Consider the following 23,879-nt stretch of genomic DNA (forward strand, 5'->3'; position numbering starts at 1 on the left):
CTGATGCAAAATGAAATGTACTGTGTACTAAGTAATAGTAATATTATCAGATGATCAACTGTGAATGACTTAGTTATTGTTAGCAATACGATGTTCCAAGACAACTCTGAAGGACTTATGATGAAAAATGCTATCTCCTGAGAAAAAAACTGAACTTTTACAGAGAATAATTTCCTTTAAAGTAGTTCTGTGAAGCTTGAATAATAAAGTTTTCATTTAAATATGATGGTACACCCTGTCCTTATGACAGTATATGTCTGCTTGATACTTTTTCTGACTGTGGAGTAGCAGAGGAGATCATTCTCTTACTTAACTGCCTTGGTCAACTTATCTATCTCCACTGGATTTTTTCTTGTGGGGTTACATCAAAACTGTCATTTATGCATTAAAACTTTATTCTTTGGATAATCTAAAGGCTATGATTATGACTGCAGCTCTTTCAGGCACTGAGCTGCTGCTGATAAAAGTTTTTATAAAGATTAAAAAACAATACTTAGTTATGTGGAATTTATGGTAGTTATGTGGAATTTAATAAGAAAAAACAATATTTCAAAATTTTAAATGATTAAATTATTTTGTAAGTTTCTAACATTTATACATAAGTACATTTATTCATATATAATGGTAGCTAGATGATAGAATAGATATAATGCTGACTCTGGAGTCAAGAAGCACTAAGTTCAAATCCAGCCTCAGACATCTATTAGGTACGTTACTGGATAAGTCATTTCACCTCTGCCTCAATTTTTTAACTCTAAAGTGGGGATAATAGTAATATCTCCCTCTCAAGGTTGTCATGAAGATCAAATGTGATAATATTTGTAAAGCACAGTGCCTGGCACATAGTAGGCACTATGTAAATGCTAGCTATTATTAACTGAAGTTATTAAAACCTTAAAATTCACCAAGGTTTTTGTAACACCCTGTATAATCTCTTTTTCTCACAGCAATTATAGCACCTATCCTAGGAGGTGCTTTTATTATTTCCATTTACAGATGAAGAGGATAGGAGAGAGGCTAAATGAAAAGTTCAGAACTTGTGGAATTGAGCTTTACAGTTTTTCCACTAATTGAGCTCCTTGTATGAAGAATAGTTCATTGATCACTGTCATCCTCCTTCTTTTAACAGTGTGGAAGAAAGCTTCAAGACTTTGTTTTGGTCCATATTTGGACTGTCTGAAGTGACATCGGTAGTGCTCAAGTATGACCACAAATTCATTGAAAATATTGGTTATGTTCTCTATGGAATATACAACGTCACTATGGTTGTGGTCCTTTTGAACATGCTGATTGCAATGATTAATAGCTCTTACCAGGAAATCGAGGTAAGCCTTGAAGGTAGTCCCTCCATCTTTTTCAGGACATTCTAATAATGTGATATTTGTGGGGATTGAGGGATCCTTAGACATGCCTCTTATTTTACAAATGAGAAATCTTAAGGTCCAGAAAGGGGAAAAAATTCACACTCCCTTACCCCCCATCCTCCTCTCCATCTCTGCTCAGGTGGAACAGGAAGTTAAGTGGCAATATTGATTTTTTTTAACATAATTCCCCATCAGATTAATTTTATACAAATCTCTAGCCCACTGAAGAAGCATATATTAGGATATTATATTATATTAAATATATTATATTAAACTGTTGTTTAATTGCAGTGTCTGTCCCAGACTGAATGGATGAAAAGCATTTAATAAATACTTAATGTATTAATCTTTGAGGATACAAGAACAAAAGCAAGATAGTCTCTTTCCCCAAGTAGCTTTATGTTTTTATAGGGGAAGTGAACACATGTAAAGGAGTGGAGGCCAGGGAATTAATGCTTTGGCTTGAAAAGTCACAGGGGTAGTAAGTTAAGTCTAATGGGAATCAATGGTCATTCAATTTCTAGAAACAATAGTATTAATATGATTACTGTTCCCAAAGCAAAAGGTAAAAAACAAAAACAAACAAAACAAAGCAAAATATGAGGAAGGCAACAGTGCTCATGAGACAATAATATGGCTGGAAACTTGGAACTTCTGGATATATATGTATTGCCATGGCACAATGGGCTTGCCATACAACTGTTTCTTAAAAACTAGAAAATGCATACTTTCCAACTACTTAATTTTTCCTGTGTGCATTATTAGACTCATTCTTTTAAATAATTTTGACTGTAATATCCTGATTTAGCTTTCTGGAGGTCTTTGGACTATTATAATTACATCCTCATAGGTGTCCATCTTATAGAATTATATTAAGAGGGGGCAGCTAGGTGGCACAGTGGATAGAGCACCAGCCTTGAATTCAGGAGGACCCGAGTTCAAATCTGGTCTCAGACACTTAACACTGCCTAGCTGTATGACCTTGGGCAAGTCACTTAACCCCAGCCTCAAAAAAAAAAAAAAAAAAAAAAAAAGACAGAGAATTATTTTAAGAGCATGCTAAGTACATGTACTGAACTAGAGAACTATTAGTCACCATGCTAAACTAGATAACCATTGTCTTATCGATTCCACCGAGTTAGCACCTTGTAAGAATCCTTCTTTCAAGTACAGAGTTCTGGCCTTATTGACTTTATTGTAATGCTTTGAGTCATGATGCATTCAGCACAATATCATCCACAAACAAAAACAGTTGGGGTTCTCAGCGATTTATGGGGAATCCCTCTCCCATTTGAATTTTGTATAGGGCATTCTCCATGCTATGGCCACCAACTTGGGCTACCATGTATCTTTCCATTTTATATCTTACTGTAAGTGATAGATTGGGGCTTTGCAGTGGATAGAGAGCCAGCTTTGGGGATAGAAAGATCTGGATTCAAATCCTACCTCAGACAAATACTGACCACATCATCCCGGGCTGGTCACTTAACTTAATCCCTAAGTGCTATGGATAACTCTCTTAAGATTGTAAATTGCAGAGAAGATATTGCCCAGTATTAGAGGAGGGAGTTTTCTCACCTGAGAATTCTCATTATCAGTGAAATTCCAGCTACAGTCCATATCTTGAGACTATTATTCTACTCTATTGATAAATGGAGGATTACTAAACAAATAGCTCTAGGGTTCCTTTTCTCTAGAATTTTGTAAATGAGAAATTCTTTATTGAGGGATGACTTTTGATGATTTTGTTCTACTTAGCCAAAAACATTTTCTTTGAATAAAAGTCAGAAAATAAGCACAGCAGGAGCTTGTATTCTCTGAATTTTTTAGTCCATTGTGTCTGCTGTAGAAAAAAGCCTCTCCTGCTGCTGTCCCATATTTTTTACCAAGGATGTCCTCAAAAACATGTCTTATAAATTCTCATAAAAATTTAATAGAGGCAAAATAGTAACTGGGGGTCAATAGTAATTTACCTTTTGGGATTATAATATAAAGAAAAACTAATAAAAGATTAATAAAATAATAAACCACCTACATATTTGTATGTACTGTGTCTATCTTTTGGAAAAATCCTACTGGTAATATTGCTCTAGACCAGGGTTTTATAGTATTTGTTGTGTTATGAATTACTTTGGCAGTCTGGAGAAGTTGCTGCAGTACTTCTTAGGATACAATTTTTAAGTACGTAAAATAACATACTTAGGAATTGTAAATGGAACCAATTATGTGTAATTGCAATTAGAAAGAAAGAGAGGAAGGGAGAAGGAAGAAAGGAAAAGAAAAAAAATTTTTTTTGAAGACTGTCTTCCTATATCATTCAGGTTAGAAGTACAGTGAAAGTACATTGGTTGAATCTCACACTGATCAACTGGGAGGCTTTGATCTACTCTCTTTGGCCCTCTTTAGGAAGATTACTAGTTCTCTTTCTCTCTTCCCCATATTGGTTTCCAGCATAGTACAAATACCCAATTTCTAAATGGCTTATGCACACTGCAGCTCAGAACTCCAGAATCCAATGCATTAATTTCAGTTCTGCCAATATGCAGGAATTAAAAGTGCCCAGTGACAACCAATTACATTGCAATACAGTTATAAAATAAGTTCATGAATCTCATGGTTAAGAACTTCTGCTCTAAAGTATTTTGTTTAAAACATCAGCTGATGTCTCTTTTTTCCCCTATGTGATGCAGGATGACAGTGATGTTGAATGGAAGTTCGCTCGCTCAAAACTTTGGTTATCTTACTTTGATGATGGAAAAACATTACCCCCACCCTTCAGTCTGGTGCCCAGTCCCAAATCCTTTATTTATCTCATCATGCGGATTGTTAATTTTTCCAAGTGCAGGAGGAGAAGACTACAAAAGGATATAGAAATGGGAATGGGTAACTCCAAATCCAGGGTAGGTACTGAAGACTTCTCCAGGCTTCAAATAAATGTGTTGTCTCCCCATCATTGTCCTTTGTTATTTGTAGACTATTTTCTACTTGTGAAGTTGGAAGGTGTTGGAATTCTTCTAGATATTCTTCTAGAAGTTGGAAATCTTCTAGATAAGAATTCTTCTTATTCTGATAGAATAAGCCATATTTTAGTATCATTCTAGGGCTTTTAGAGAAAATTTACATGTTTTTAGTTAAAACTTCACCTAGTCCATTGGAGGCAGAAAAAAAAAAGTCCACATAAGTAGATAATATAAATTTTGCTTTCTTTTTTCATATTTCATGTTTCTACCATTCAAAGTTTCAAGCTAAATTCTTGGTATGATTTAAACCTTTTTTTACTCATTTTATCTGGAGTAGAAACAACTGACCATTTCCCATCATCTGTTTTTATTCTTGAGAAGCTTTAGCTATTTTGTGTATTCCTCCCTCCCAAAAATCCACAAGCAATCTCTTTTTAAAGCTAAATAATCTGAATTTCTTTAGGAATAGATACAGCAATGAATGCAAATATAGAAGAACTCAAACCAGGCTCATAGTTTTCTTGCATCCAGTTTCAGTTACTATTTAAAGATACTGAATTAGCCCAATGAAGCATTGGAGATCAATTTGGAATGGGAAAGATTGATGAAACTTCCATATTCCATAGTGAAAACATATTATTTAAAAAAAAAATTGGTAGAGAAGTGTAATTAACTTAATAGGTTCAGAGATGGATTTTAGAATCTTAAAAAGGAAGCGTATTACACATACACCCCCCCCCCCCATATGGGCTTTTTTTTTTTTAACATTATATTGTGAGAAAGATTATTTTTCTCTTGTATTTAATAATTATAATAAAGCCAATGTTTTTCTCCTTTTCTACTTCCTCATCAAGAAATCAACCAGTGTGGGAAATCTTGGGAAAAGATTTAACCAGGTTAAGATCTAATCAAAGATAGCAAAAGAAGTTCTAAGTTTATGTGAATGAATGGATTCCTGCTCATTGTGTTACTCATGTCTGGGAAAATATAAATTCTTCCTTTTGTTAGATAGGTGATATGGAAGTTGATGACTCTTTAGTACGTAATCCAAGTTACTTGTCCCAAGACTCTCATTTGAACTGCCCACATTCATAATTCTTTGTAATATTCACTTTATTATTAACTGTTAACCAATCAGAGTTCATTGCTACTCTCAAGTCACTGACTCTTCCAAAGGCATATAAGCATTGGGAGGGCTCCATGAGGGGTCTTTGGCATTCAAGAGCGTCACTGACTTCTTTTATTATTAAAGTACTAGCATTATTAATAAAATGATTAATTACTCAGGAATTATGTCTATCAAACTTTTAAAATATCATAAGAGAAAAAGGAAATTAAAAGAAGGAATGGGATTACTAATTGGAGTGCATGTGCCATGATAACTGATAGCAGAGCTGCAGCAGTCTTATTACTGTTTTCTTTGCCAAGGAGAGAATGATATCTGTCTGAATTTGACAAGAAAAATTGATTAGAAGGAAGTTCCTACATAAAATAAATAAGGCAATAATAAGAGGACATTTGCCCTTGGGAAATTTAAATCAACTGACCCAGATGAGCTACATCATGCAAAGGGAAAATAGGACAAGGTACCACAGAAACAGGAAAGGGCACGTTGTCCTGATTTTCAAAAAAGAGAAGAGCACAAAGTCTGCAAACTCTAAGCCAATGAACTTGATTTTGATTTCTAGGAAAATTATTGAACACAGTTATTTAAAGAGATGGTTATTGAATCTCTAGAAAGGTTAACAGTGATTCTAGATCACTGTTCCTATCCAGAACAGGTCAGGCCAGACTAATCTTACTTCCTTTTTTTTTTTTTTTTTTAAACAAAGTAACTGCATTGGCTGATAAGGGGAATGCCTAGTTTACCTAGATTTTAGCAGAGCATTTATAGGGCATATCATACTATTTTTAGAGCAAAGATAGAGAGATATAGAATAAAAGGTAATATGGTTAGACGGATTTGATAGTAGTTGAAGGGCTAAACGCAAAAAGTCATCATTAGTAGTTCAGTTAGTTTGGCAGGAAGCCTCCAGTGGAATACCCCAGGGATCTGTGCTTGACTCTGGGAAGTTAAATTTTTTTTTTTTTTTTTTTTTTTTATACAGTGACTGAAATAAAGGGATATATAGTATACTTATCAGCTTTGCAGAAGACACAAAATTGGGAAAAGTAGCTAACAAACTGAAGAACAATCAAGAGCCATAAAAATCCAAAAGATCTAAATCACTGAGCTGAATCCATGGGTTGCTTATAACTGTTCAACAATCAGCTCACCTACAAACATGACATACTTTTAAATTAAAACTGTAGTATTAACATTTTCTCTATCATTTTCTGAAGTTTAGACAATCAACAAAATAATAAATTATGCCCTGATTTGTGTCATTTGCCTATTTTTAAGATAAAATGCTCATACTGAAAATTTAATAGTTCACTCTAAGTGCAAATCAAACAAAATGAAATTCATTGGGGGTAAATATAAAATCTTCAATGTGAAAGTCTTCAAAGTATTCAACTGTAAAATTAAAAAAACAAAACAAAACAATCAAAACCACAAATACAGGCTAACACAAGGATAATTAGCAGGTTTTAAGAAAAAGATGAGTTTTAGTTTAGTTTACCAAATAAGTAACAATTAGCTTTCTGAAATAAAAAATAATTTAATTTTCATCATTTACATTAAATCTAGAGAATCGACCAAAGAGCCTCAATTTATAATAGTATTGCAGTATTTTGCCTAATCCCAAGGTGAAATTCTTATACTCAAAATCTAACAATCATTCTTGTAGGTTCAAACTGGCTTCAAAACATCCTTGCTTATGTTACAGTATCCTCTTGTAGGGATCCTCTAGAGATTTTCATCTCTCCGACAGGACCTAGTGCGAAAAGATTTTGTAGTTTGTGGCCCTTAGGTACTAAATGGCAAAGCTGGACTCCTGAAGGGACCACGTGCTAATTGTCACCCTGGTTACCATTGGAATGAGGTAGAGGTTGTCATAAAGTCATGGAATCATAGATTTAGAGAACTTAGAGATGGTCCATTCCAACCTCATACCCATTTTAGATCTGTTGCTGGAAGGGACTTCAGAAACCATTTCAGTCCTACCTTTTTTTAGAGATAAAGAGGCTGAGACCTAGGGAGGTTAATGAATGACATGCCCCAAGCCTAAATCTAGGTCCTCTGATGCCAAATCCCAGAGTCTTTCCATGGTCCCATACTGTCTTTCTCTAAAGAAATATTCATTATCTGGGATTTACTCCATTTAAAAATAAGACTTGCCATAATGCAGCAATCCAGAGCTATTTGGAGCTGAACTTGACTTCCTTTTTAACAGCTGGATTGAATCAATTTATTTTTTGAATTTTCATCTTTAGAACCAGGAAGACTTGATTTCAAGTCCTGTGTCTGACATGTATGGCTCTGGCTGAGTTCTCTCTATGCTCTTGGCAATTTTCTTAAGATTATAGTTACAAAGAAGGTGATCTGTCTTGGTATGGGGAATTTTCTTATCCCAGAGTATTCTATTCCAGTGAAGTCCAATCCCAATCCCCTATCCCTTCCTAATGAGAAAGTTGACAAACCCTAAAAAGAGGTAGTAGTTGGCTTCTGCAGCCGGATCTCTAATCCAGATGGTGTTTGGATAATTCAAATCCCAGCAGCAAGTATGCATCACAACCCAGAAGGTGCACCACTGGGCTCTATTTTAAGGTGCACAGCTGGTACCCATGCCACTGCTCTCTGAGAGGAGAATAACTTGTCTCAGGCAGGGTTCCTACAAATAGAAGAGAAGTTGAGCCTTCTCAAGCCCCTTCTCAGGGGCTTCCCAGCCAAAATAAACCAAGTTGAAAACTTGTCATTCACATTTTCAAGCTTTTTAACAGTGAGCTGTGTTCTCTTCCCTTCCTAATCCTCTTCACAGATGCTGATTCTTTTCCTATCACTCCAAAATTCTTGAAGGGGAGAGGGAAAATTTTGTTTTGTGACCTTAAACGATCTCTTTTGCACAACTGTGGAGGTAACCTTGGCCCATAGACTGACCCTAACCTCTTGTGGAAAGCAACAAAATACCTCCTTATATAGTGATCTAACCAGACAGCATGGGGAAGAATTGTCTGAAGACCAATGATTTCACTGGCATAAGGATGAGGAAACTGTAGGAATACTGGATGCCATCTTCTCTGCAACTTGGAAACTTAGCTAGAGCATTGGGGTCTTAAATGACTTGCCAAGAGTCACAAAGCCAGGAAGTACCAGAAATGACACTCAAATCCAGGTCTTATTAAGCTCCAAAACTGCCTGGATATCCACTACTCCATGCTGATGTCTTTTACACAACATAGTGAAAAGCTAATATGCTTTGAGGATTCATAACAATTCCAATTTTTCCCACCCTCACACCCAACCACCTCTCAAGTGCCCACCCGTTACCCCTTCTCTGATGATCTTATCATCATCTGATGTTTAAATGAATTGTGTTACATTTTGATATTTGATGCCAAGGTGTGAGCTTTGAATACCTTATGGAATAATTCTATCTTACTCAAAAAGGAATCTTTCAGATCCAAACAAATGAAGCTGTAATGGTAGAAAGTCAGTAGTAACATTGATATTTTTGAATGGAAGGCCCTTCCTGGTATACCTTCCCACTCTGGTGGGCGCCCATCTTATCTGCCTACATGGGAAGGAAGCTTAGCCCTATTCTTGTATCACTTGTTCATCAATGGAGTGCTTGGTTATGATTGTCAACTGTTCCCACCCACTCAAAATTTCAAAGCATATTGAACACTTTTAGCCTACTTCTAAAAATTCTAATTAAGTATCTAGGAAGATGCTTTACATCAGTCTATTTGTGAAAGGGGCTTCCATTGGTGGGAATTCAATTTAGGTCATTATAACATGCCTTGATTAAATGCCTATTATGTGTAAGGGCCTGGATTAGAGATGGGGGATACAAAACCAAAAGCAATATATATCTTGCCCTCAAGGATGTTATATTCTAATGAAAAAAAAAGTTCTTTATTTCATAAATTGAAGTACTTCAGAAAAGTAAACAACAGACCCATTCTTAGGTAGTACTCACCCAAGGAAGCACTTGAACAATTTTCCCGAGTATACAGAAGGGGATAAGAAAGAAGAAAAAAGTTTTTTAATATGGACAATATGTTTAATAAGTTTTATATATTTAAGTCACTCAACATTTTAAAGAAGGGATATTGAGTTTATAATAATAGTAGTAATCATTAGCATTTATATAGCACTTTCTATGTGCCAAGCACTTTGCTAAATGTTTTACAAATATTATTTCATTTATCTCATAATTTTTTATTATTCTCATTTTACAGTTGAGGAAACTCAGGCAAAAAGAGTTTAAGTGAGTTGTCCAGGATTATACAGGGAGTAAGTATCTAAGGCTGGGTTTTTTTACTTAGGTTTTCCTGTCTCCAGGCTCATAATCTATCCACTGTACCACCTAGCTGTCTCAAAATACTTCTTCAAGACACCTTCAATTGTTATTTCTAAAACACATTTGAGAAGAATGCTACCCCCAAACTTGAAACTTCAGAAATACCAGGGAGAAAATAAAAAAGTAGATGGTAGTTTTGATTTCCAATGAATGTATTCTCATTTACTAGGTTAATTGTATTTTTTCCTAGTTAAACCTCTTCACTCAGTCTAACTCCAGAGTTTTTGAATCACACAGTTTTAACAGCATTCTCAATCAGCCAACACGCTATCAGGTAAGCGCTTATTGGGCATGTATATACATGTATGTGTACATCTGTAATTGTGTGTGTTTGTGAGTTGAAATCCATTCTTCATTTGTGCTGTGAATTTTAGAATTGGAAGGACCTTAGAGACCCCCCATTCAATATGAAGATGCAAAAGAACATGCAAAGTCAAGAATGGTTATGGTTTAGGATGAATGGTTCATGTCGGGCTGCAGAAAAACAGTACAAATTTGATGGCTAACCATGTTAACCTGTTAAGTTTGACACCTGGCCTAGATTTATAAATGTTTTGCCTTTGGGCAACTCTTTACCTCCCATATTACTGTCCATTCTTTGAGAATTAGTCTTCTTATAGTACCACCTTGAAGGAAGAAGTAAGGAGAGGGTGAAGAGAGAGAGGGGAAAAACTATTTATTAAGCAACTATTTTGTGCTAGATATTGTGCTAATCACTTTACAATTATTATCCCATTTGATCTTCACAATAACCTACCTAAGAGGTAGATGCTATTATTATTTGAAATTTTCAGATAAAGAAATCAAGGCAGACAGCAGTGATGTGACTTGTCCAAGGTCACACAGCTAGAAAATATCTGAGATTGGATTTAAACTTAGGTCTTTCTGATGCCAAATCCAGTACCCTAATCCATTGTACTACCTTGCTGCCTTGAAATGATATTGTATATTTTGCATTTTATATTGGGTGAGACATATGGAAGCTGCTCTCAAATTTAAGGAAGGATATGTGGGGGCATCCAGAGTAGAGCATGGATTTTTTTCCCCTTAAGTTGGTCATTATAGTTTCCAAATCTTTAGGCTGTTTCTGGTGGTGATACAGCCTTAGGATGAGGAGGAAAGGGATGGGAAAATGAGGATGATTAACTGGTTTCAATGGTTGTAAAGTACAGTGCTGGAATGGAGGGTGAAGGACTTCTTTTCACACTGTCTCCTGGTGAAACCGACTTTGATGTTTAAATGTTCCGCTTAAAACTGAAATAAGGAATATATTATTGCCAAAGGCAAACATTTGAAGACTGACTCAACATTAGTCATGTGATTTGGAAGTTGCCCAGGTGCCAAGTGTCATGAAGCTGGCCCAATACTGACTAATAAGCTCCCCATGCTCTGCTCCTTGTACCTTGCACCCTCTCTCTCTTTGATATCTTTACAAATCTCCCTCTCTTCATTCTCCTGTCATTCTCTCATTTCTCTCCAAGCTCCCAGGGCCCTTGGACCAGGCATTATTCCTAACGCCTTCCTTCTCTTCCTGGGCTGATCACCTACAGACACCAGCAACTAGGTTCTGCTCTTTCCTTCCTGCCTTAAGTCCCAGCTCATGACCTCAAGCAACAGGGATGCACAAACCTATTGGAATTCAAATAGACATTCCACCAAAGACATTAAATAGCATTCTATAGGCCTTTTAAGATTTGCAGAGTTATATATATATATATACACACACATACATATTGATTTATTTGGTCCACACAATAACACTGTCAAGTAGATACTATTATTATCCCCATTTTGTAGATATGGTAGGGCTAAGAGGATAAGTAATGTGTCCAAGGTCATACAGCTAGGAAGAATCTGAGACAGGATTTATCTAGACTTCCAATTCCTATATCACCTAGTGACATCAGCAATATGTTGTTTTTTGTTTTTGTTTTTTGCAGAAGGAAGGAGAGAGAGAAAGAGACAGAACGACAGAAATACAGAAAGAGAAAGAAAGAAAAAGAGAGGAAGGAGAGAGGGGGAAGGAGAAAGGAAATGGGAGAAAAGGACAAAACAGCGTAAAAAGGGAGGAAGAGAACAAAAAGAAGTAGAGAGAGGAGAGGAGGAAAAGGAAAGTGGAGGAAAAGAAGAGAAATGAAAAGGGATATTAAGAGAAGAAAAGAGGGAAAAGATAAACAGCCAAGAGAAGGGAAAGGGGAGACAAAAGAGAAGAAATGGAAGAAACAGGAGAGAAGCAGAAGAGATAGAGAAAAGAGAAGAAAGAAAAAAGGGGGAAGGTAAGAGAAAGGAAGGAAGAAAGAGTGGAGAGAGGATGACAAAAGAAAAAAACCAAGTACTTATTAAGTACCTACTATGTACCACCTAAGCAATTTACAAATATTACCTCATTTGAGCTTCCCACCAATTCTAGGAGGTAGGTGCTATTGTTATCTCCATTTCACAGTTGAGGAAAGATATAGGCAGGGTCAGTCACACAGCTAGCAAGTTCTTAGAGCTCAATTTCAACCGATTTTTCTGACTTTAGGCCTGGTGCTGAAAAGAGAGGGGAGAAAAGGGAAGGAAAGAGAAGAAAAAGGTAGAAGAGAGATGAGAAGGGGAAGGAGAGGGAAAGGGGAAGTAAGGAAAGCTAAACAGGCAAAGAAATTCCTCACAATATTCTTTAACATGAAATCTTATGAATTGTGAACTCCCAGAAAATCAACTTTTAAATGTCCACTCTGAACTAGGCCTTTTGCTTCTTCTGAACCCCCCTAACAGACGTAGATCCAAAGTAATATACCTGGAGTCTCTGGGATATTGGGGCCTGATACTCTGTTCTGTTTATGCAGATTATTCTCATCTAACCCCCTCCTTAGGCTGAGTACTCTGTGACTTGCTACTAATGTACTATTGGGGAGGGGATGGTGTACTTTAAATGTCATGGTGGAAACAGAAAAATTGTGAGGGAGAAATTTCCGCTGTCCAGTGATGAGACCTCAGACACCAAACTTCAGTGGAGGAATGATAACTCAGTCTTATTTGGTGGTAACTGGTTTCTGAGCATTTTGTTCACCACCCTAGGAGGTAGTAAAACAGCCTGGGTAATGCAAATGTCATTATTCCTATTTTCTAGATGAAGAACTGATGTCCAGTGATATTTGAGGATCTGCCCATAGTTCCCTGGCAGAGCTCAAGTCTCATTTATAATTTATTAATTCGCTTAATAAGGCAGTCAAGGGGCATGCTTCAGTTTCATGATGGGTCAGAGTCTCACAGTGCCTAGAGATGTCATAGACTACTTCAAAGAGGAGTCTATGGGGCTGGGGTTTCTGAGAAAAGATTCATTATTTATTTGGGAAGACGTAATGGATTATCTAACTAATTGGCAGTAGAAACATAGTATTCAAAATTAGTCAAGACCTTGGACTTAGGCTCTTCTGTGAATCATCTTTCTCATTTTATGAAAGAGGCAGAGGCTCTGAGCAAGTAAGGAGTTGTCCCTCATGAAATGGGAAGAAAGGAGCAGAACCCAGAACCCTTATTCCATATCCTGTTTCCTCCCTAAAGCTGTCCAGGTCCCAGTGGCTGCCTGGGTCCTTCTATTGCAACAGAGTCAATTCAAGGCATTTTTTTTTATCTCATGGCATGTTTTACTTGCAGGTGCATAGGACTGTTGGGAGAATAAGTTGTGGACTTTTTCCATATATATATATATATATACATATATATATAAACAGGGGTATAATTATGTCTTCTTTCTGCAGCAAATAATGAAAAGGCTCATAAAGCGTTATGTTCTGAAAGCCCAGGTAGACAAGGAGAATGATGAAGTCAATGAAGGTGAGTGGCCCTCAGAGGAGAAATTTGTTTTACCAAGGGTTTCACCAAACATGGAAGACTGCATCTCTTGGTGGGAGGAGAGGGAGAGAGAGAAGAAGGGAGGGAGAGGAGAAGAAAGAGTGAGAGAAAGGGAGAAAGGAAGAAGGGAGAGAGAGAGAGAGGAAAAAAAAGGACGAGAGAAAAAGAGGAAGAGAGCATGAAGAAAGGGAGAGGAAGATAGAAGGAGAGAGAAAGGGAGAGGTAAAGGAGAGAGGGAGAGATAAAGAAGAATAGAGGGAGAGAAAGAGGGAGGAAGGGAGAAAGGAAGAGATGGAGAGGGTAAGAGAGGGAGGGAGAGAGGAAAAAAGAGAGAAGGAAGAAGGGAGACAGAGAAGGAGGGGGCAAGGAAGCCCTTTGGGCATCTTAAAAATATTACAGAAATTCGATTTATGATTATTTGGGTTAAGTCTTTCTTATAATTCAAGGACAGCTGAGCAAGCTGTGGCATGTTTTTCAAGTGTCTGAGCAGAGCCATAAATAGCTTTTTGTGCCTGGGGAAAAGAGAGCAAGGATGAAGGGTCGAGAAGAGGGGAGGCCAGGGGAAGGATGTGAACAGACAGTGAGTGAAAGGAAATTTTCTGTCTGGTGTCCTGGAATAAAGTCCTAGATATGACTTAAGGCATGAGTGGTACACTAGACTTGGGGCTAGGAAGATCTGAATTCAAATTCTACCTCAGAAACTTATTGGTTGTGGCACTCTAGGAAAATCACTTCACCTCTCTAATTTTCTCAACTGTAAAATGAAGGACTAGATGCTAATGACTTTTCAGGTCCCTTCCAGCTCTCAGTCTAGGACTCTAGAGATCCTATGATGGCTCTGTGCCTAAGAACCTAATTCCCATTTGGTGAAAGCAAAGGATTCCTGGCAGGAGCACAGACAGGATATTTCTTATATGTCTTTACAAGTCTTTTCCTACCCCGATGGAACAACATTGATTAGGCAGAAGGCTAATTGTTCCAAGTTTTGACTAATAATCACATGGAAACATGGACTATTGTCCATTTAGAAAGTAATGATGGAGCTCAGACAGACCCCATGTCTGGTAGCCCAGTGGTAAGTCCCTTCATATAAAGCTAGGCTAAGAATGCATGCAATCTTCTTTTTCTTTTCTTTTTTTTTGGATTTTTATTTTTTGAACTACATACATAGAGAGTTTGCAACATTCACCCTTGCAAAATCTTGTGTTCCAATTTTTTTCTCCCTCTCTTCTTCCCACCCCCTTCCCTAGATGGCAAGTAATCCAATATATGTTAAACATGTACAATTCTTCTATCAAAGTGATTTCCTTAAAGCACAAGTCCAACCACCTTATTTATTTCCTTATCAGGAAACTTCAGTGATTCCCTGTGGGTTTCAGGGTCAAATTCAAAATGGTCTGTTTGATATTCAAAGTCAAGCCCTTTACAACCCAATCCCCTCCTACCTCACTCCCCAATATGTATTATTTTTTTAAATTTTATTTTAAAAATAATAGCTTTTTATTTTCAAAGTACATGCAAAGATAGTTTTCAACATTCACCTTTGCAAAACCTTGCATTCCAAATTTTTCTCCCTCCCTTCTCTCCACCCCCTCCCTTAGATGTCAAGTAATTTAATATATATTAAACATGTACATGCTATCTTCTAAAAGTTGCCACCTGGGTGATGCTGGGCAGCTCACTTGATTTGTTGAGGCCTCAGTTTCCTTTTGACAAGTTTGGGGCTGTGTTGTAAGATTTGTTCCTGTAAGATTTAACTCTGTCCCTCCAAGTCTTATAACATTTTGCTCTTTTTCTCAGCTTCTCCTTTGGGGCTGTGAAAGCCATGAAGGGTTCAAATGCTACTTGGGCTCACTGCCAGCTATCAGAGATGGCACTGCTCTAATCTTCCCTGGCAAGTGGAGAAAGAACAAGTATTTTCTTTAAGAAATATATGGGCCAGAAAATGTTTTGGAACCTATTATTAATACAGGATTTTTTTTTTTATCTGACTTATTCCAATTGACAAACTCTTCATTTATTTATTAAGAACTATCATTAGGGTTTTCTTTTGGGAGTCAATTTCTTTAGCAATAATAATCATATATGACATATGGCAGTTTGAGGTTTGTGGAGTGCTTTATTGATTAACTCATTAAATTCTCACAAAAACTTTGTATGGCAGGTATTGGAGGCTTTGTGATCCCATTTTACCGATGAGGAAACCAAGTCTAACAGGTTAAGTGACTTGCATAGAGTCACACAGCTTGTAAGGGTTAGAGCTGGGATTTTTATCCAAATCTTTTTTGACTCCAAATCTAGTAAGCTACCCTCTAGAGCAAAGCTTTTTAACCATATTTCTGTGCTGGACCCTGTAGCAATCTGACAAAATCAATAAATTTCATCTCAGTATAATGTTTTAAATGTATAAAACAGAAAATAGAGGATTACAAATAAAACCAAAGATTACTTGAAAATAAAAATGTAATTTTTTCTTATCCAAGTTCATGGATTCCTGAAGTCTATCCAGATCTACCCTTTAGGAGTTAAGAACCCAAGGGTAATGCTCCCTTCTCTAGGGGTTAGTCACTTTTGGGGACTTGATCCTTTTCTTCATTGCCTTGTATGCTGTGGTCACTAACTATTTAAGAACTTTCTTTTTATTGAGCTGCTTTCTACACCAGGAGATGGAATGGTGGAACCAAAATTGTGGCACATCTCAGCACTCATAGTCATCACAGTTGGCACTTAGTGATGGAGCACTTAATAGTCACTCAACATTAGATATGAGTCATCACTTGTTAAGCCTCCCAACATCCCAAATAGTATTATTTTCATTTTCAGGATCCTGAGAATAAACTTGCCCCAAATCACATAGCTAATATGAATTAGAGACAAATGTGGAAATAAGAATCATATTCTTCAATATAAGTAGAAACAGAGGAAATCATTTCATAACCTCATTTAAATATTGGTTAATGACTCCAAAGTCAAAAATTTCTCACTAAGAGACTTGTGCTAAGTTCCTTCATTTGTAGATGAAGGATGTATGCTATATTTTAAAAGATTAGAAATTCATGATAAATGATATTAAAATAATATATTTTTCAGATTATTCTGTAACTTTATAGATTAATCTATAACTAAAAAGGCAAGCTGATTTAGGAATATCTTGCAAAAAAAATCACTGAATTTAAGGTTCATATCTGCCTTGTTGAAAAGTCTATTTTTACAAGGGAGATCTGAGTAATAGCTGATGGGTAACTTACATTAGAGGTGTCAAACTTAGCCACAAACTCCCCATTAAAATGTAATCGGAAAATGTTTAACATAATAAATTTTAAAGTACAACACAACATAATGTTTGTGGTTTTGTCAAGAAAACCTCATTTGGGGAAACAACAAAATCAATTTGCCCAGCAAGGATTGCTTCTTTTTGAATTTGACACCTTTGCTTTACATCATAATTTGAGAGTGAGCCATATTTTGGGCAATAAGCCAATCATTTATGGCAGCCATCATGGTGCTAAGTGTCATTAGTGGGAGGCCACTTAATAGACAAAGCAGCCCACTGCTGTGCTAAGGAACCTGCAGATAATGATCGCCTGTTCTATTGCTCCTAACAGCCTGTGCCCCATGGCTCCTGGTTCATCATCATATTTCTTGTTATTTCTCTGGTACAGACATTATGGGCTGGTCAACTTGTCTGCTTGCCATTCCCTCGATGGGCTTGTTCTGTTCCTGTAAAGTCATTCCTTTTCCTGGAGTGATTTCTTCCTCTTTTCCCATCTCCTGCTCTGAAATTTGTTCAAAATGGTCCAATTCCAGGAAGACATTTGATAAATCCATATTGAATCCAAATAGGTTCATAGGCTTTTAACTTTAGCACTGCAAGTGAGTCTATTGGAAACTGAGGCCCAAGGAGTTAAACTTACCTACTCAAGATCACATAACTATGAGGTGGCAGAGTTGTAGTTTGAGTACAGATTGGCTAATTCCAAATCCAGAAGTTTCTCAATTACCCATAGTGTTTATTTACTCAAGCTGGAAAACCCTTTGGGTACAAAATACAATCAGAGTGGATTTACTATGTCTGCCTTTTACCTAAAAAGACCAATGGTATTACACCTTCTTACACACAATCATGGATGTGGGAGGCATTCTTGCTATGTATCAGAAAAGAGGGTGTTGGAAAAGACAGCTTCTAAAGTTCCTCAGACTTCTTTGCACTTAACAGATTTTACATATTCTTTTCCAACTCAATGAACAAGAAATCAAAAATGATTTTTTACAATCTTTTCTCACAAATGCTACAGGTGAACTGAAAGAAATAAAACAAGACATTTCAAGTCTGCGCTATGAACTTTTGGAAGACAAGTCCCAAGCAACAGAAGAATTAGCAGTTCTGATCCATAAACTCACAGAGAAACTAAATCCCAGCATGCTGAGATGTGAATGACTCAAGAGCCTGGGAATCTGTTGTTGACTATAGCACAAACACAGGCAATAATATTTCTAACATATATTTGATGTGGGGGGGAAGACTATGTCAATTTTTCATATAAATTGTCTTTATTATGTGAATCTTTCCTTGAAAGCTAAGACTTTGAGACCTGACCTAGTTCAATCCATCAACAAAATAATTTTATTTTAATTGTCCGTGCTGTTTTTACCTTTTTAAAAAAAAAAACTAAGAGAATTTTACAAAAAAAAAAAAAAAGTCTAGTTACAGAGGGCTAATCAGAGATCAGCTGGATTAAGGTGTAGGGAGGTAAGCTTAGGTTTGACATTTTGGTTGGATCTCCCTTAAGATAATGTAGACTTGTCTACTGTGTGATGTAGAAAGAGTATTTAGATATATTTTGAATCACAGGACCTCAGGTTGAATCCTGTTTCATCCATTTACTATAGTTGTGACTTTAGGCCATTCAATTTCCCTTTCTTGGTTTTTTCATTTGTAAACTGGGGGAATCAGAAGAGATGACCTCCAAGATCCTTTCCAGTTGAAAAAAATCCATGATGATCAGTTAGATCATCATGATTTTATTGAGAAGACTGAAGACATCTCCAGAGTTTAAGTACTTGCAAGTTATTGAGGTCCTCGGATTAAGAGTGATTAAATTTTCTGGGTACAATTTGATTCAAGCTATGAATCTGAGCTACCTCTCTGTATTAGTAGGCACAAAAGGACCATTTAGTCTGAGTGTAGGTCTTCAGAGGGATCCAGAGACAGTTCAAATGAGAGAGGTGAGAGCAGATTAATAACCCCGAGTAGGAGTGGGAGTGCAGGGTTAAAACTCCAAAGATTCCCCAGGAACCAATCCTCCTTCCTCACAATCACAGGGATGGCATCTATGGGGTAGTATCCAACCTCAGAAGACCTCCTCTGTGCCATCATGGGGGTGTTAATGTACATTTTCACATTCATATGGAAAACCAAAATCTTGAAACAAGGCTCACCTCTTTATAAATACATAAAGTTGATCAGCCTCTCCTAATCAACTCCCTATAATACATTAAACTATCATGGAACGATCATTTTCCTTTATTTACAACTGACCTTTTATCATTTATACTAACTGGTTGGCCAAAAAAAAAAAATTGCCCAAACCATATCTTCCCTTGAAACAAGTAGTCCAGTTGTTGAAGAATATATACGTGTGTGTGTATCTAAACACACACACATGCACACACATTTGAATATGCATCTATATGAATATATGTATATGTTTGAATATACATCTATATTTGAATATACATATATATTCAAATAGGGATCAGGGAGAATCGATGAGATTTTTTTTTTGTTCTGAAATTATCAATGTTGCCTTTGAGCCATGAGCTTTGAGTCAAGAGCTTGATAGTAAGAAGATGTATTGTACTGTCCAAAGCCATGAACACTATTTTGTGCTTTATTTATATATCTGCATATCCATGGTGTATATTGTGTCTTTTCAATCTTAGATTCTCTTTATCTTTCTCAAGTTAATTTGAATTTAGTCCCAAGTGCATTTTCACAGGGCAGAGATTTTAAATTCTTTGCCAGGCTGAAACCTTCTTGCAGGTTTCTCATTGTTGCCTCTCATCTTTAGCAGCTCAATGTAACAGTCACACTTAGTGAACTTTGAGTTTTGTATGTTTTTTATGCCAAGAAATCATGCACTAAAATGAAGAGTAATAAAAGAAAAGCCCCAAGAGCTAAACAGACATAACTAGATTCTTGTCTGGGAAGTTTTGGGAATGATGCATAAATGTGACTAGATGCTTGTGTGGCCAGCAGATGTCCCCAAGGAGAGCAGATTGGTTAAGGAGAATTTTCTCCCTTCTAACAGAAAGGGATAAGTCTTAATCTCCCAGACTACTCTTGCTTCTGCCTATAAATCTTGTATATAGAGATTACCTTTCCAATGCCTCTTTCCCCTCCTCATCTCTGAAAACTTAATGGGGGAGAAAGTTAAAAATTGCCCAATCTGCTTTTAATCAGAATTTCCAGGGATAAAGAAATAAACTCCCAATTTTAGCTCAGGCAGTGGCTCACAGGTTCTCATAGTTGTCCTTTTCCCCCTGTTATTTTTAAGAAATTATTAATAAAAACAAAAACTCAGATCCTTCTGGTTAGAGTTACAGGCTAGTTATCAGATAACCTGTAAAAATATTTTTATTCAATTAATCTTCATACCTAAATACAGAAGCATTTTAAAATCGTGTCTTAATCTAAAGGAAACCAGAGTTGAAGTGCTAATAAATAAGAAATAGTTTAACAAAATGAAAAAAAAGATTTTAGGATTTAAATCTTCAGTCTTTCAGATAGAAAAGGGGGGAGGCAAAAAAGGAATTCACTAACAATTTGGGTTTCCTCGAAAAGCCCAATCTCATTCTCCCTAGAAGGATACTTATGAAATATCCAGATCTGTAAGCAACAGATTCCAGAAACTTAATGCTTGTAAGGACAGTCCTCATGCCAAACATCCTCCATTGCTGCTGCTACTGCAACCACCTGATCTTTGTCTCCAGTATAGCTGATTAAGACTTTGTAATTAATTAAGGTAATTAAGACAACCTAATCCTGCCCTTCTAAGATCTCTTCCAGTCCAAAATTGTATAATCCATCCTCTTTTCAAGTTGAGCAGGGAAAGCTGTCTCTGAAATGCTCAGTTACATCCCTTAAGAGACCCTTTGAATGATCTCTTATATTTGCCTGATGATCATTGGCAATTCTCTCTCTAGGGGACATCTGTGTCCATCACCGTCAACCCTACTGAGAAATGTTTTCATCTTACCAAATCATTCTAGTCCATCTTTTTTTGGTTTTGGTTCTACATCTTCAATTTAATCTGTGTGGAGAACTCCTTATTGTGTCAGAGGCAAATCTTCAACCTTGGTCTTTTCAACTTAAAAGCTGGTTTGCTATCTACTGTCACACTGCCTCTTCAACTACAATATAAAAACTGGCACATTTGTATTTGAAGTCTATTCAAATGGATTTGAATACTCCTACAATGCCTCAAACTCATTAAATATAGGAAGGCTATCATAAAAGATGGAGAATATATTTCTATTTGCTACAAAAGAAATAGGAACAATTTGTGAGGATAAAAGGGTTGCAGAGAGGTAGATTTGGGTCCTATGCCAGGAATGACTTTCTAGCATCCTGGGCTGCCCCGGCATGGAGTGTGCTGTCTCATAAAGCAATGGATTTTTCCATTTGTTATTGGAGATCTTCAAACAAAGACTGAGTGATGACTTATGTGGTATGTTGCAGGTAAGATTCTTCTTCAGATAGAAGTTGAACTACCATGTCCTCTTCCAATTTTGAGATTTTGGCATTTATAAAGAACTGAGTTTCAAGCCAATAACGCATTGTAGCACAAGGATTTGTACTTACCAAATGTATCAGCAGAAAGCAGAGAAAGACTCAAAGGTACTTCTGCCAGCTAGTTTAAATCACTTAGAGATTTATATCCTGAATCATTAGTCTGTCCTGTTCCCTCCTCTCCCCCCACCCCAAGCTGTTCCCATAGCACGTCCTTAGGAATGTAAATTGTAATCATTTTTTTCTTAGTACATTCAGATGAAAACGCTCTGCTTGAGTGGTAGAGCTAAATACAGCTTCCTCAATTCAATGGCATCCCTGGAGATTCTCGTAATTTTCCAGGTGATATATTTTACAGTTTCTACCTTGAGAACTTTGTTTCTGTTGCTATTAGAGGGGAAAAAAATCCCTTTATACTATACCAATAGCATATTCATTCTAAATAGCTTTCCAAATTTCACATGTATTTTACAGTTAAATATTTGATGTGAAGCCTCCGATGTTAATAAAAGACTGAATATTTTTCTAGTGTTATGTGTATGCCCTTATATTGACTATGACAAAATTATGAACATTCTGTACTATTTAAATCCAGAAATCTCTTGCTCTGCAGTCTTGAGACAGGTCCTAGCAGCAAAAAAAGAAATGCCTTTAGCAACATACATTAGATTGATTGTAAGGTAATTAAAAACAGAGGCAGTCTTTTGCCTTTTTTAAAATTTATTTTTATTTTTATTTTTATTTTTTTTTTAATTCCTTCTGTTTAGCACAGTGCCTGGCACGTTAGGTGCTTAATAAATGTTTATTGGGCAGCTAGGTGGTGCAGTGGATAGAGCACCACGCCTAGAATCAGGAAGACCTCAATTACAATCTGATCTAAGACTCTTACAAGCTGTGTAACTCTGGGCAAGTCACTTAACCTGTTTGCCTCAGTTTCCTCATCTGTAAAATGAGCTGGAGAAGGAAATAGCAACCCTCTCCAGTATTTCTGCCATGAAAACTCCAAATGGAGTCACAGAAAGTGGGACATAACATGACTTAATAACAACAAATATTAAGGATCTCAATATAACTTCCTGTTGACCTAAGGGCAAAAATATCCAGGGACCCTCTTTCTTCCTTTTGGCCAGTCTATCAGCATAAGCAGTACTGAAAACAGTGAAGCTATGCCCCAGTGAATCTTTAGTGAATATCTTCTCCCTGCTATGAATAAATTAACCTCCTTTTAGTGATTTCCAAATGATCTACAAGTGTTTCACTACCTAAGCTCAAATCTGAGCTACTGGACTCTCCTAAATCAGAGCTTGGCTTATTAAACAGTATTAAAAGTAAAAAAGGAGAATCCACAACAAAGGAAGAGAAAGGAGATTATTAGAACCTATTTTCTTCAATAATGTAGTTTAAAAAAATCTTTTAATACTGGAACATTTACAAAAATATAAAATACCTTGATTGATAAAATAAGAAATCTATTGTTTAAATAGCTTAATCTCAGAAAAAGAAATTGAAAAAGCCCTAAATGCATTCTCCTCCCCCCAAAAAAACCCTCCCAAAACAGATGGATTTAAAAGTAAATTCTATTAAACATTTAAAGAAAAATACAAATAATTTTTTAAAAATAGAAAAAGATTAGGTCATACAAAATTCCTTCATGGATAGAAATAATCTTTATATTTAAACCAGGGAGAGACAAAACAAAGATAGAAAACTAGATTGATATCTATAATGAAAATTGATGCAAAAAATTAGTAAAGAGGCTATAGGAATATATTTAAAATACTATAAGCTATGACCAAGTTGTATTTATACCAGGATGGTTCTAAATTGGGAAAATTACCAGGTTATAAGTAGGTTTACATGTTATAGCACAACCATGAGACATTACAAATTGATACAGAATTTAGATTTAAAAGATCACATAAAAAATTTAGAGAAATAGGGAAAGAGATACCTTTTACTACTATGTATAAAAGAATAACTTTTGAGCAAGTAAGAGGGATAGAGAGACAAAAAAGTGGACCATTTTTATTGCATAAAATTGAAAAGCTGTATGCACAAACCATTATGATCAAAATGAAAAGGAACAAAAGGTTGAAATCTTTGTCACTTGTTTTTCTGATTTTTTTCACATTAAAATTTGTTTTATGATATGAAAATTCTGTGACAAATTTTTAATCAAGTTGTTTCCATTTAAAAATTACTGATTTAAAAAAAAATAACTTAAGACTGCCATGAAACAAATGCCCAGGAAGAAAAAAAAAAAAGCATTCCTTTCTCCTTGAAGGTTTTACGATGCATTGTAATAATTAACCACTCTTTTACTATTAAATGCCAAAGACCAATTGAGATAAAGAGTTCTAAAACATTAATTAAGATTGGATGGCAGCTGTTGTACAAACTATCCTTTTAGCCTTTGAGGCTTTGGAGCAGATTTAGTGACCTGGTCAGTTCTAGCAGC

At 36.2% G+C, this 23,879-nt stretch overlaps 1 protein-coding gene across 1 annotated transcript in view; it reads left to right on the forward strand.

Annotated features, from left to right (window-relative positions):
- Window positions 1-18,330, forward strand: part of TRPC3 (transient receptor potential cation channel subfamily C member 3) — an 87,619-nt gene extending 69,289 nt beyond the window's left edge. The window contains exons 7-11 of the mRNA XM_074276400.1: window positions 1,130-1,325; window positions 4,055-4,264; window positions 9,983-10,066; window positions 13,536-13,611; window positions 17,925-18,330. Of these exons, the coding sequence (XP_074132501.1) occupies window positions 1,130-1,325; window positions 4,055-4,264; window positions 9,983-10,066; window positions 13,536-13,611; window positions 17,925-18,067 (709 nt within the window). The 3' untranslated portion in view covers window positions 18,068-18,330. The remainder of the gene's footprint in view (window positions 1-1,129; window positions 1,326-4,054; window positions 4,265-9,982; window positions 10,067-13,535; window positions 13,612-17,924) is intronic.
- The last annotated feature ends 5,549 nt before the right edge of the window (window positions 18,331-23,879 follow it).

The sequence above is a fragment of the Sminthopsis crassicaudata genome, chromosome 6, assembly GCF_048593235.1.
Source record: "Sminthopsis crassicaudata isolate SCR6 chromosome 6, ASM4859323v1, whole genome shotgun sequence".
Lineage (NCBI taxonomy): Eukaryota > Metazoa > Chordata > Mammalia > Dasyuromorphia > Dasyuridae > Sminthopsis > Sminthopsis crassicaudata.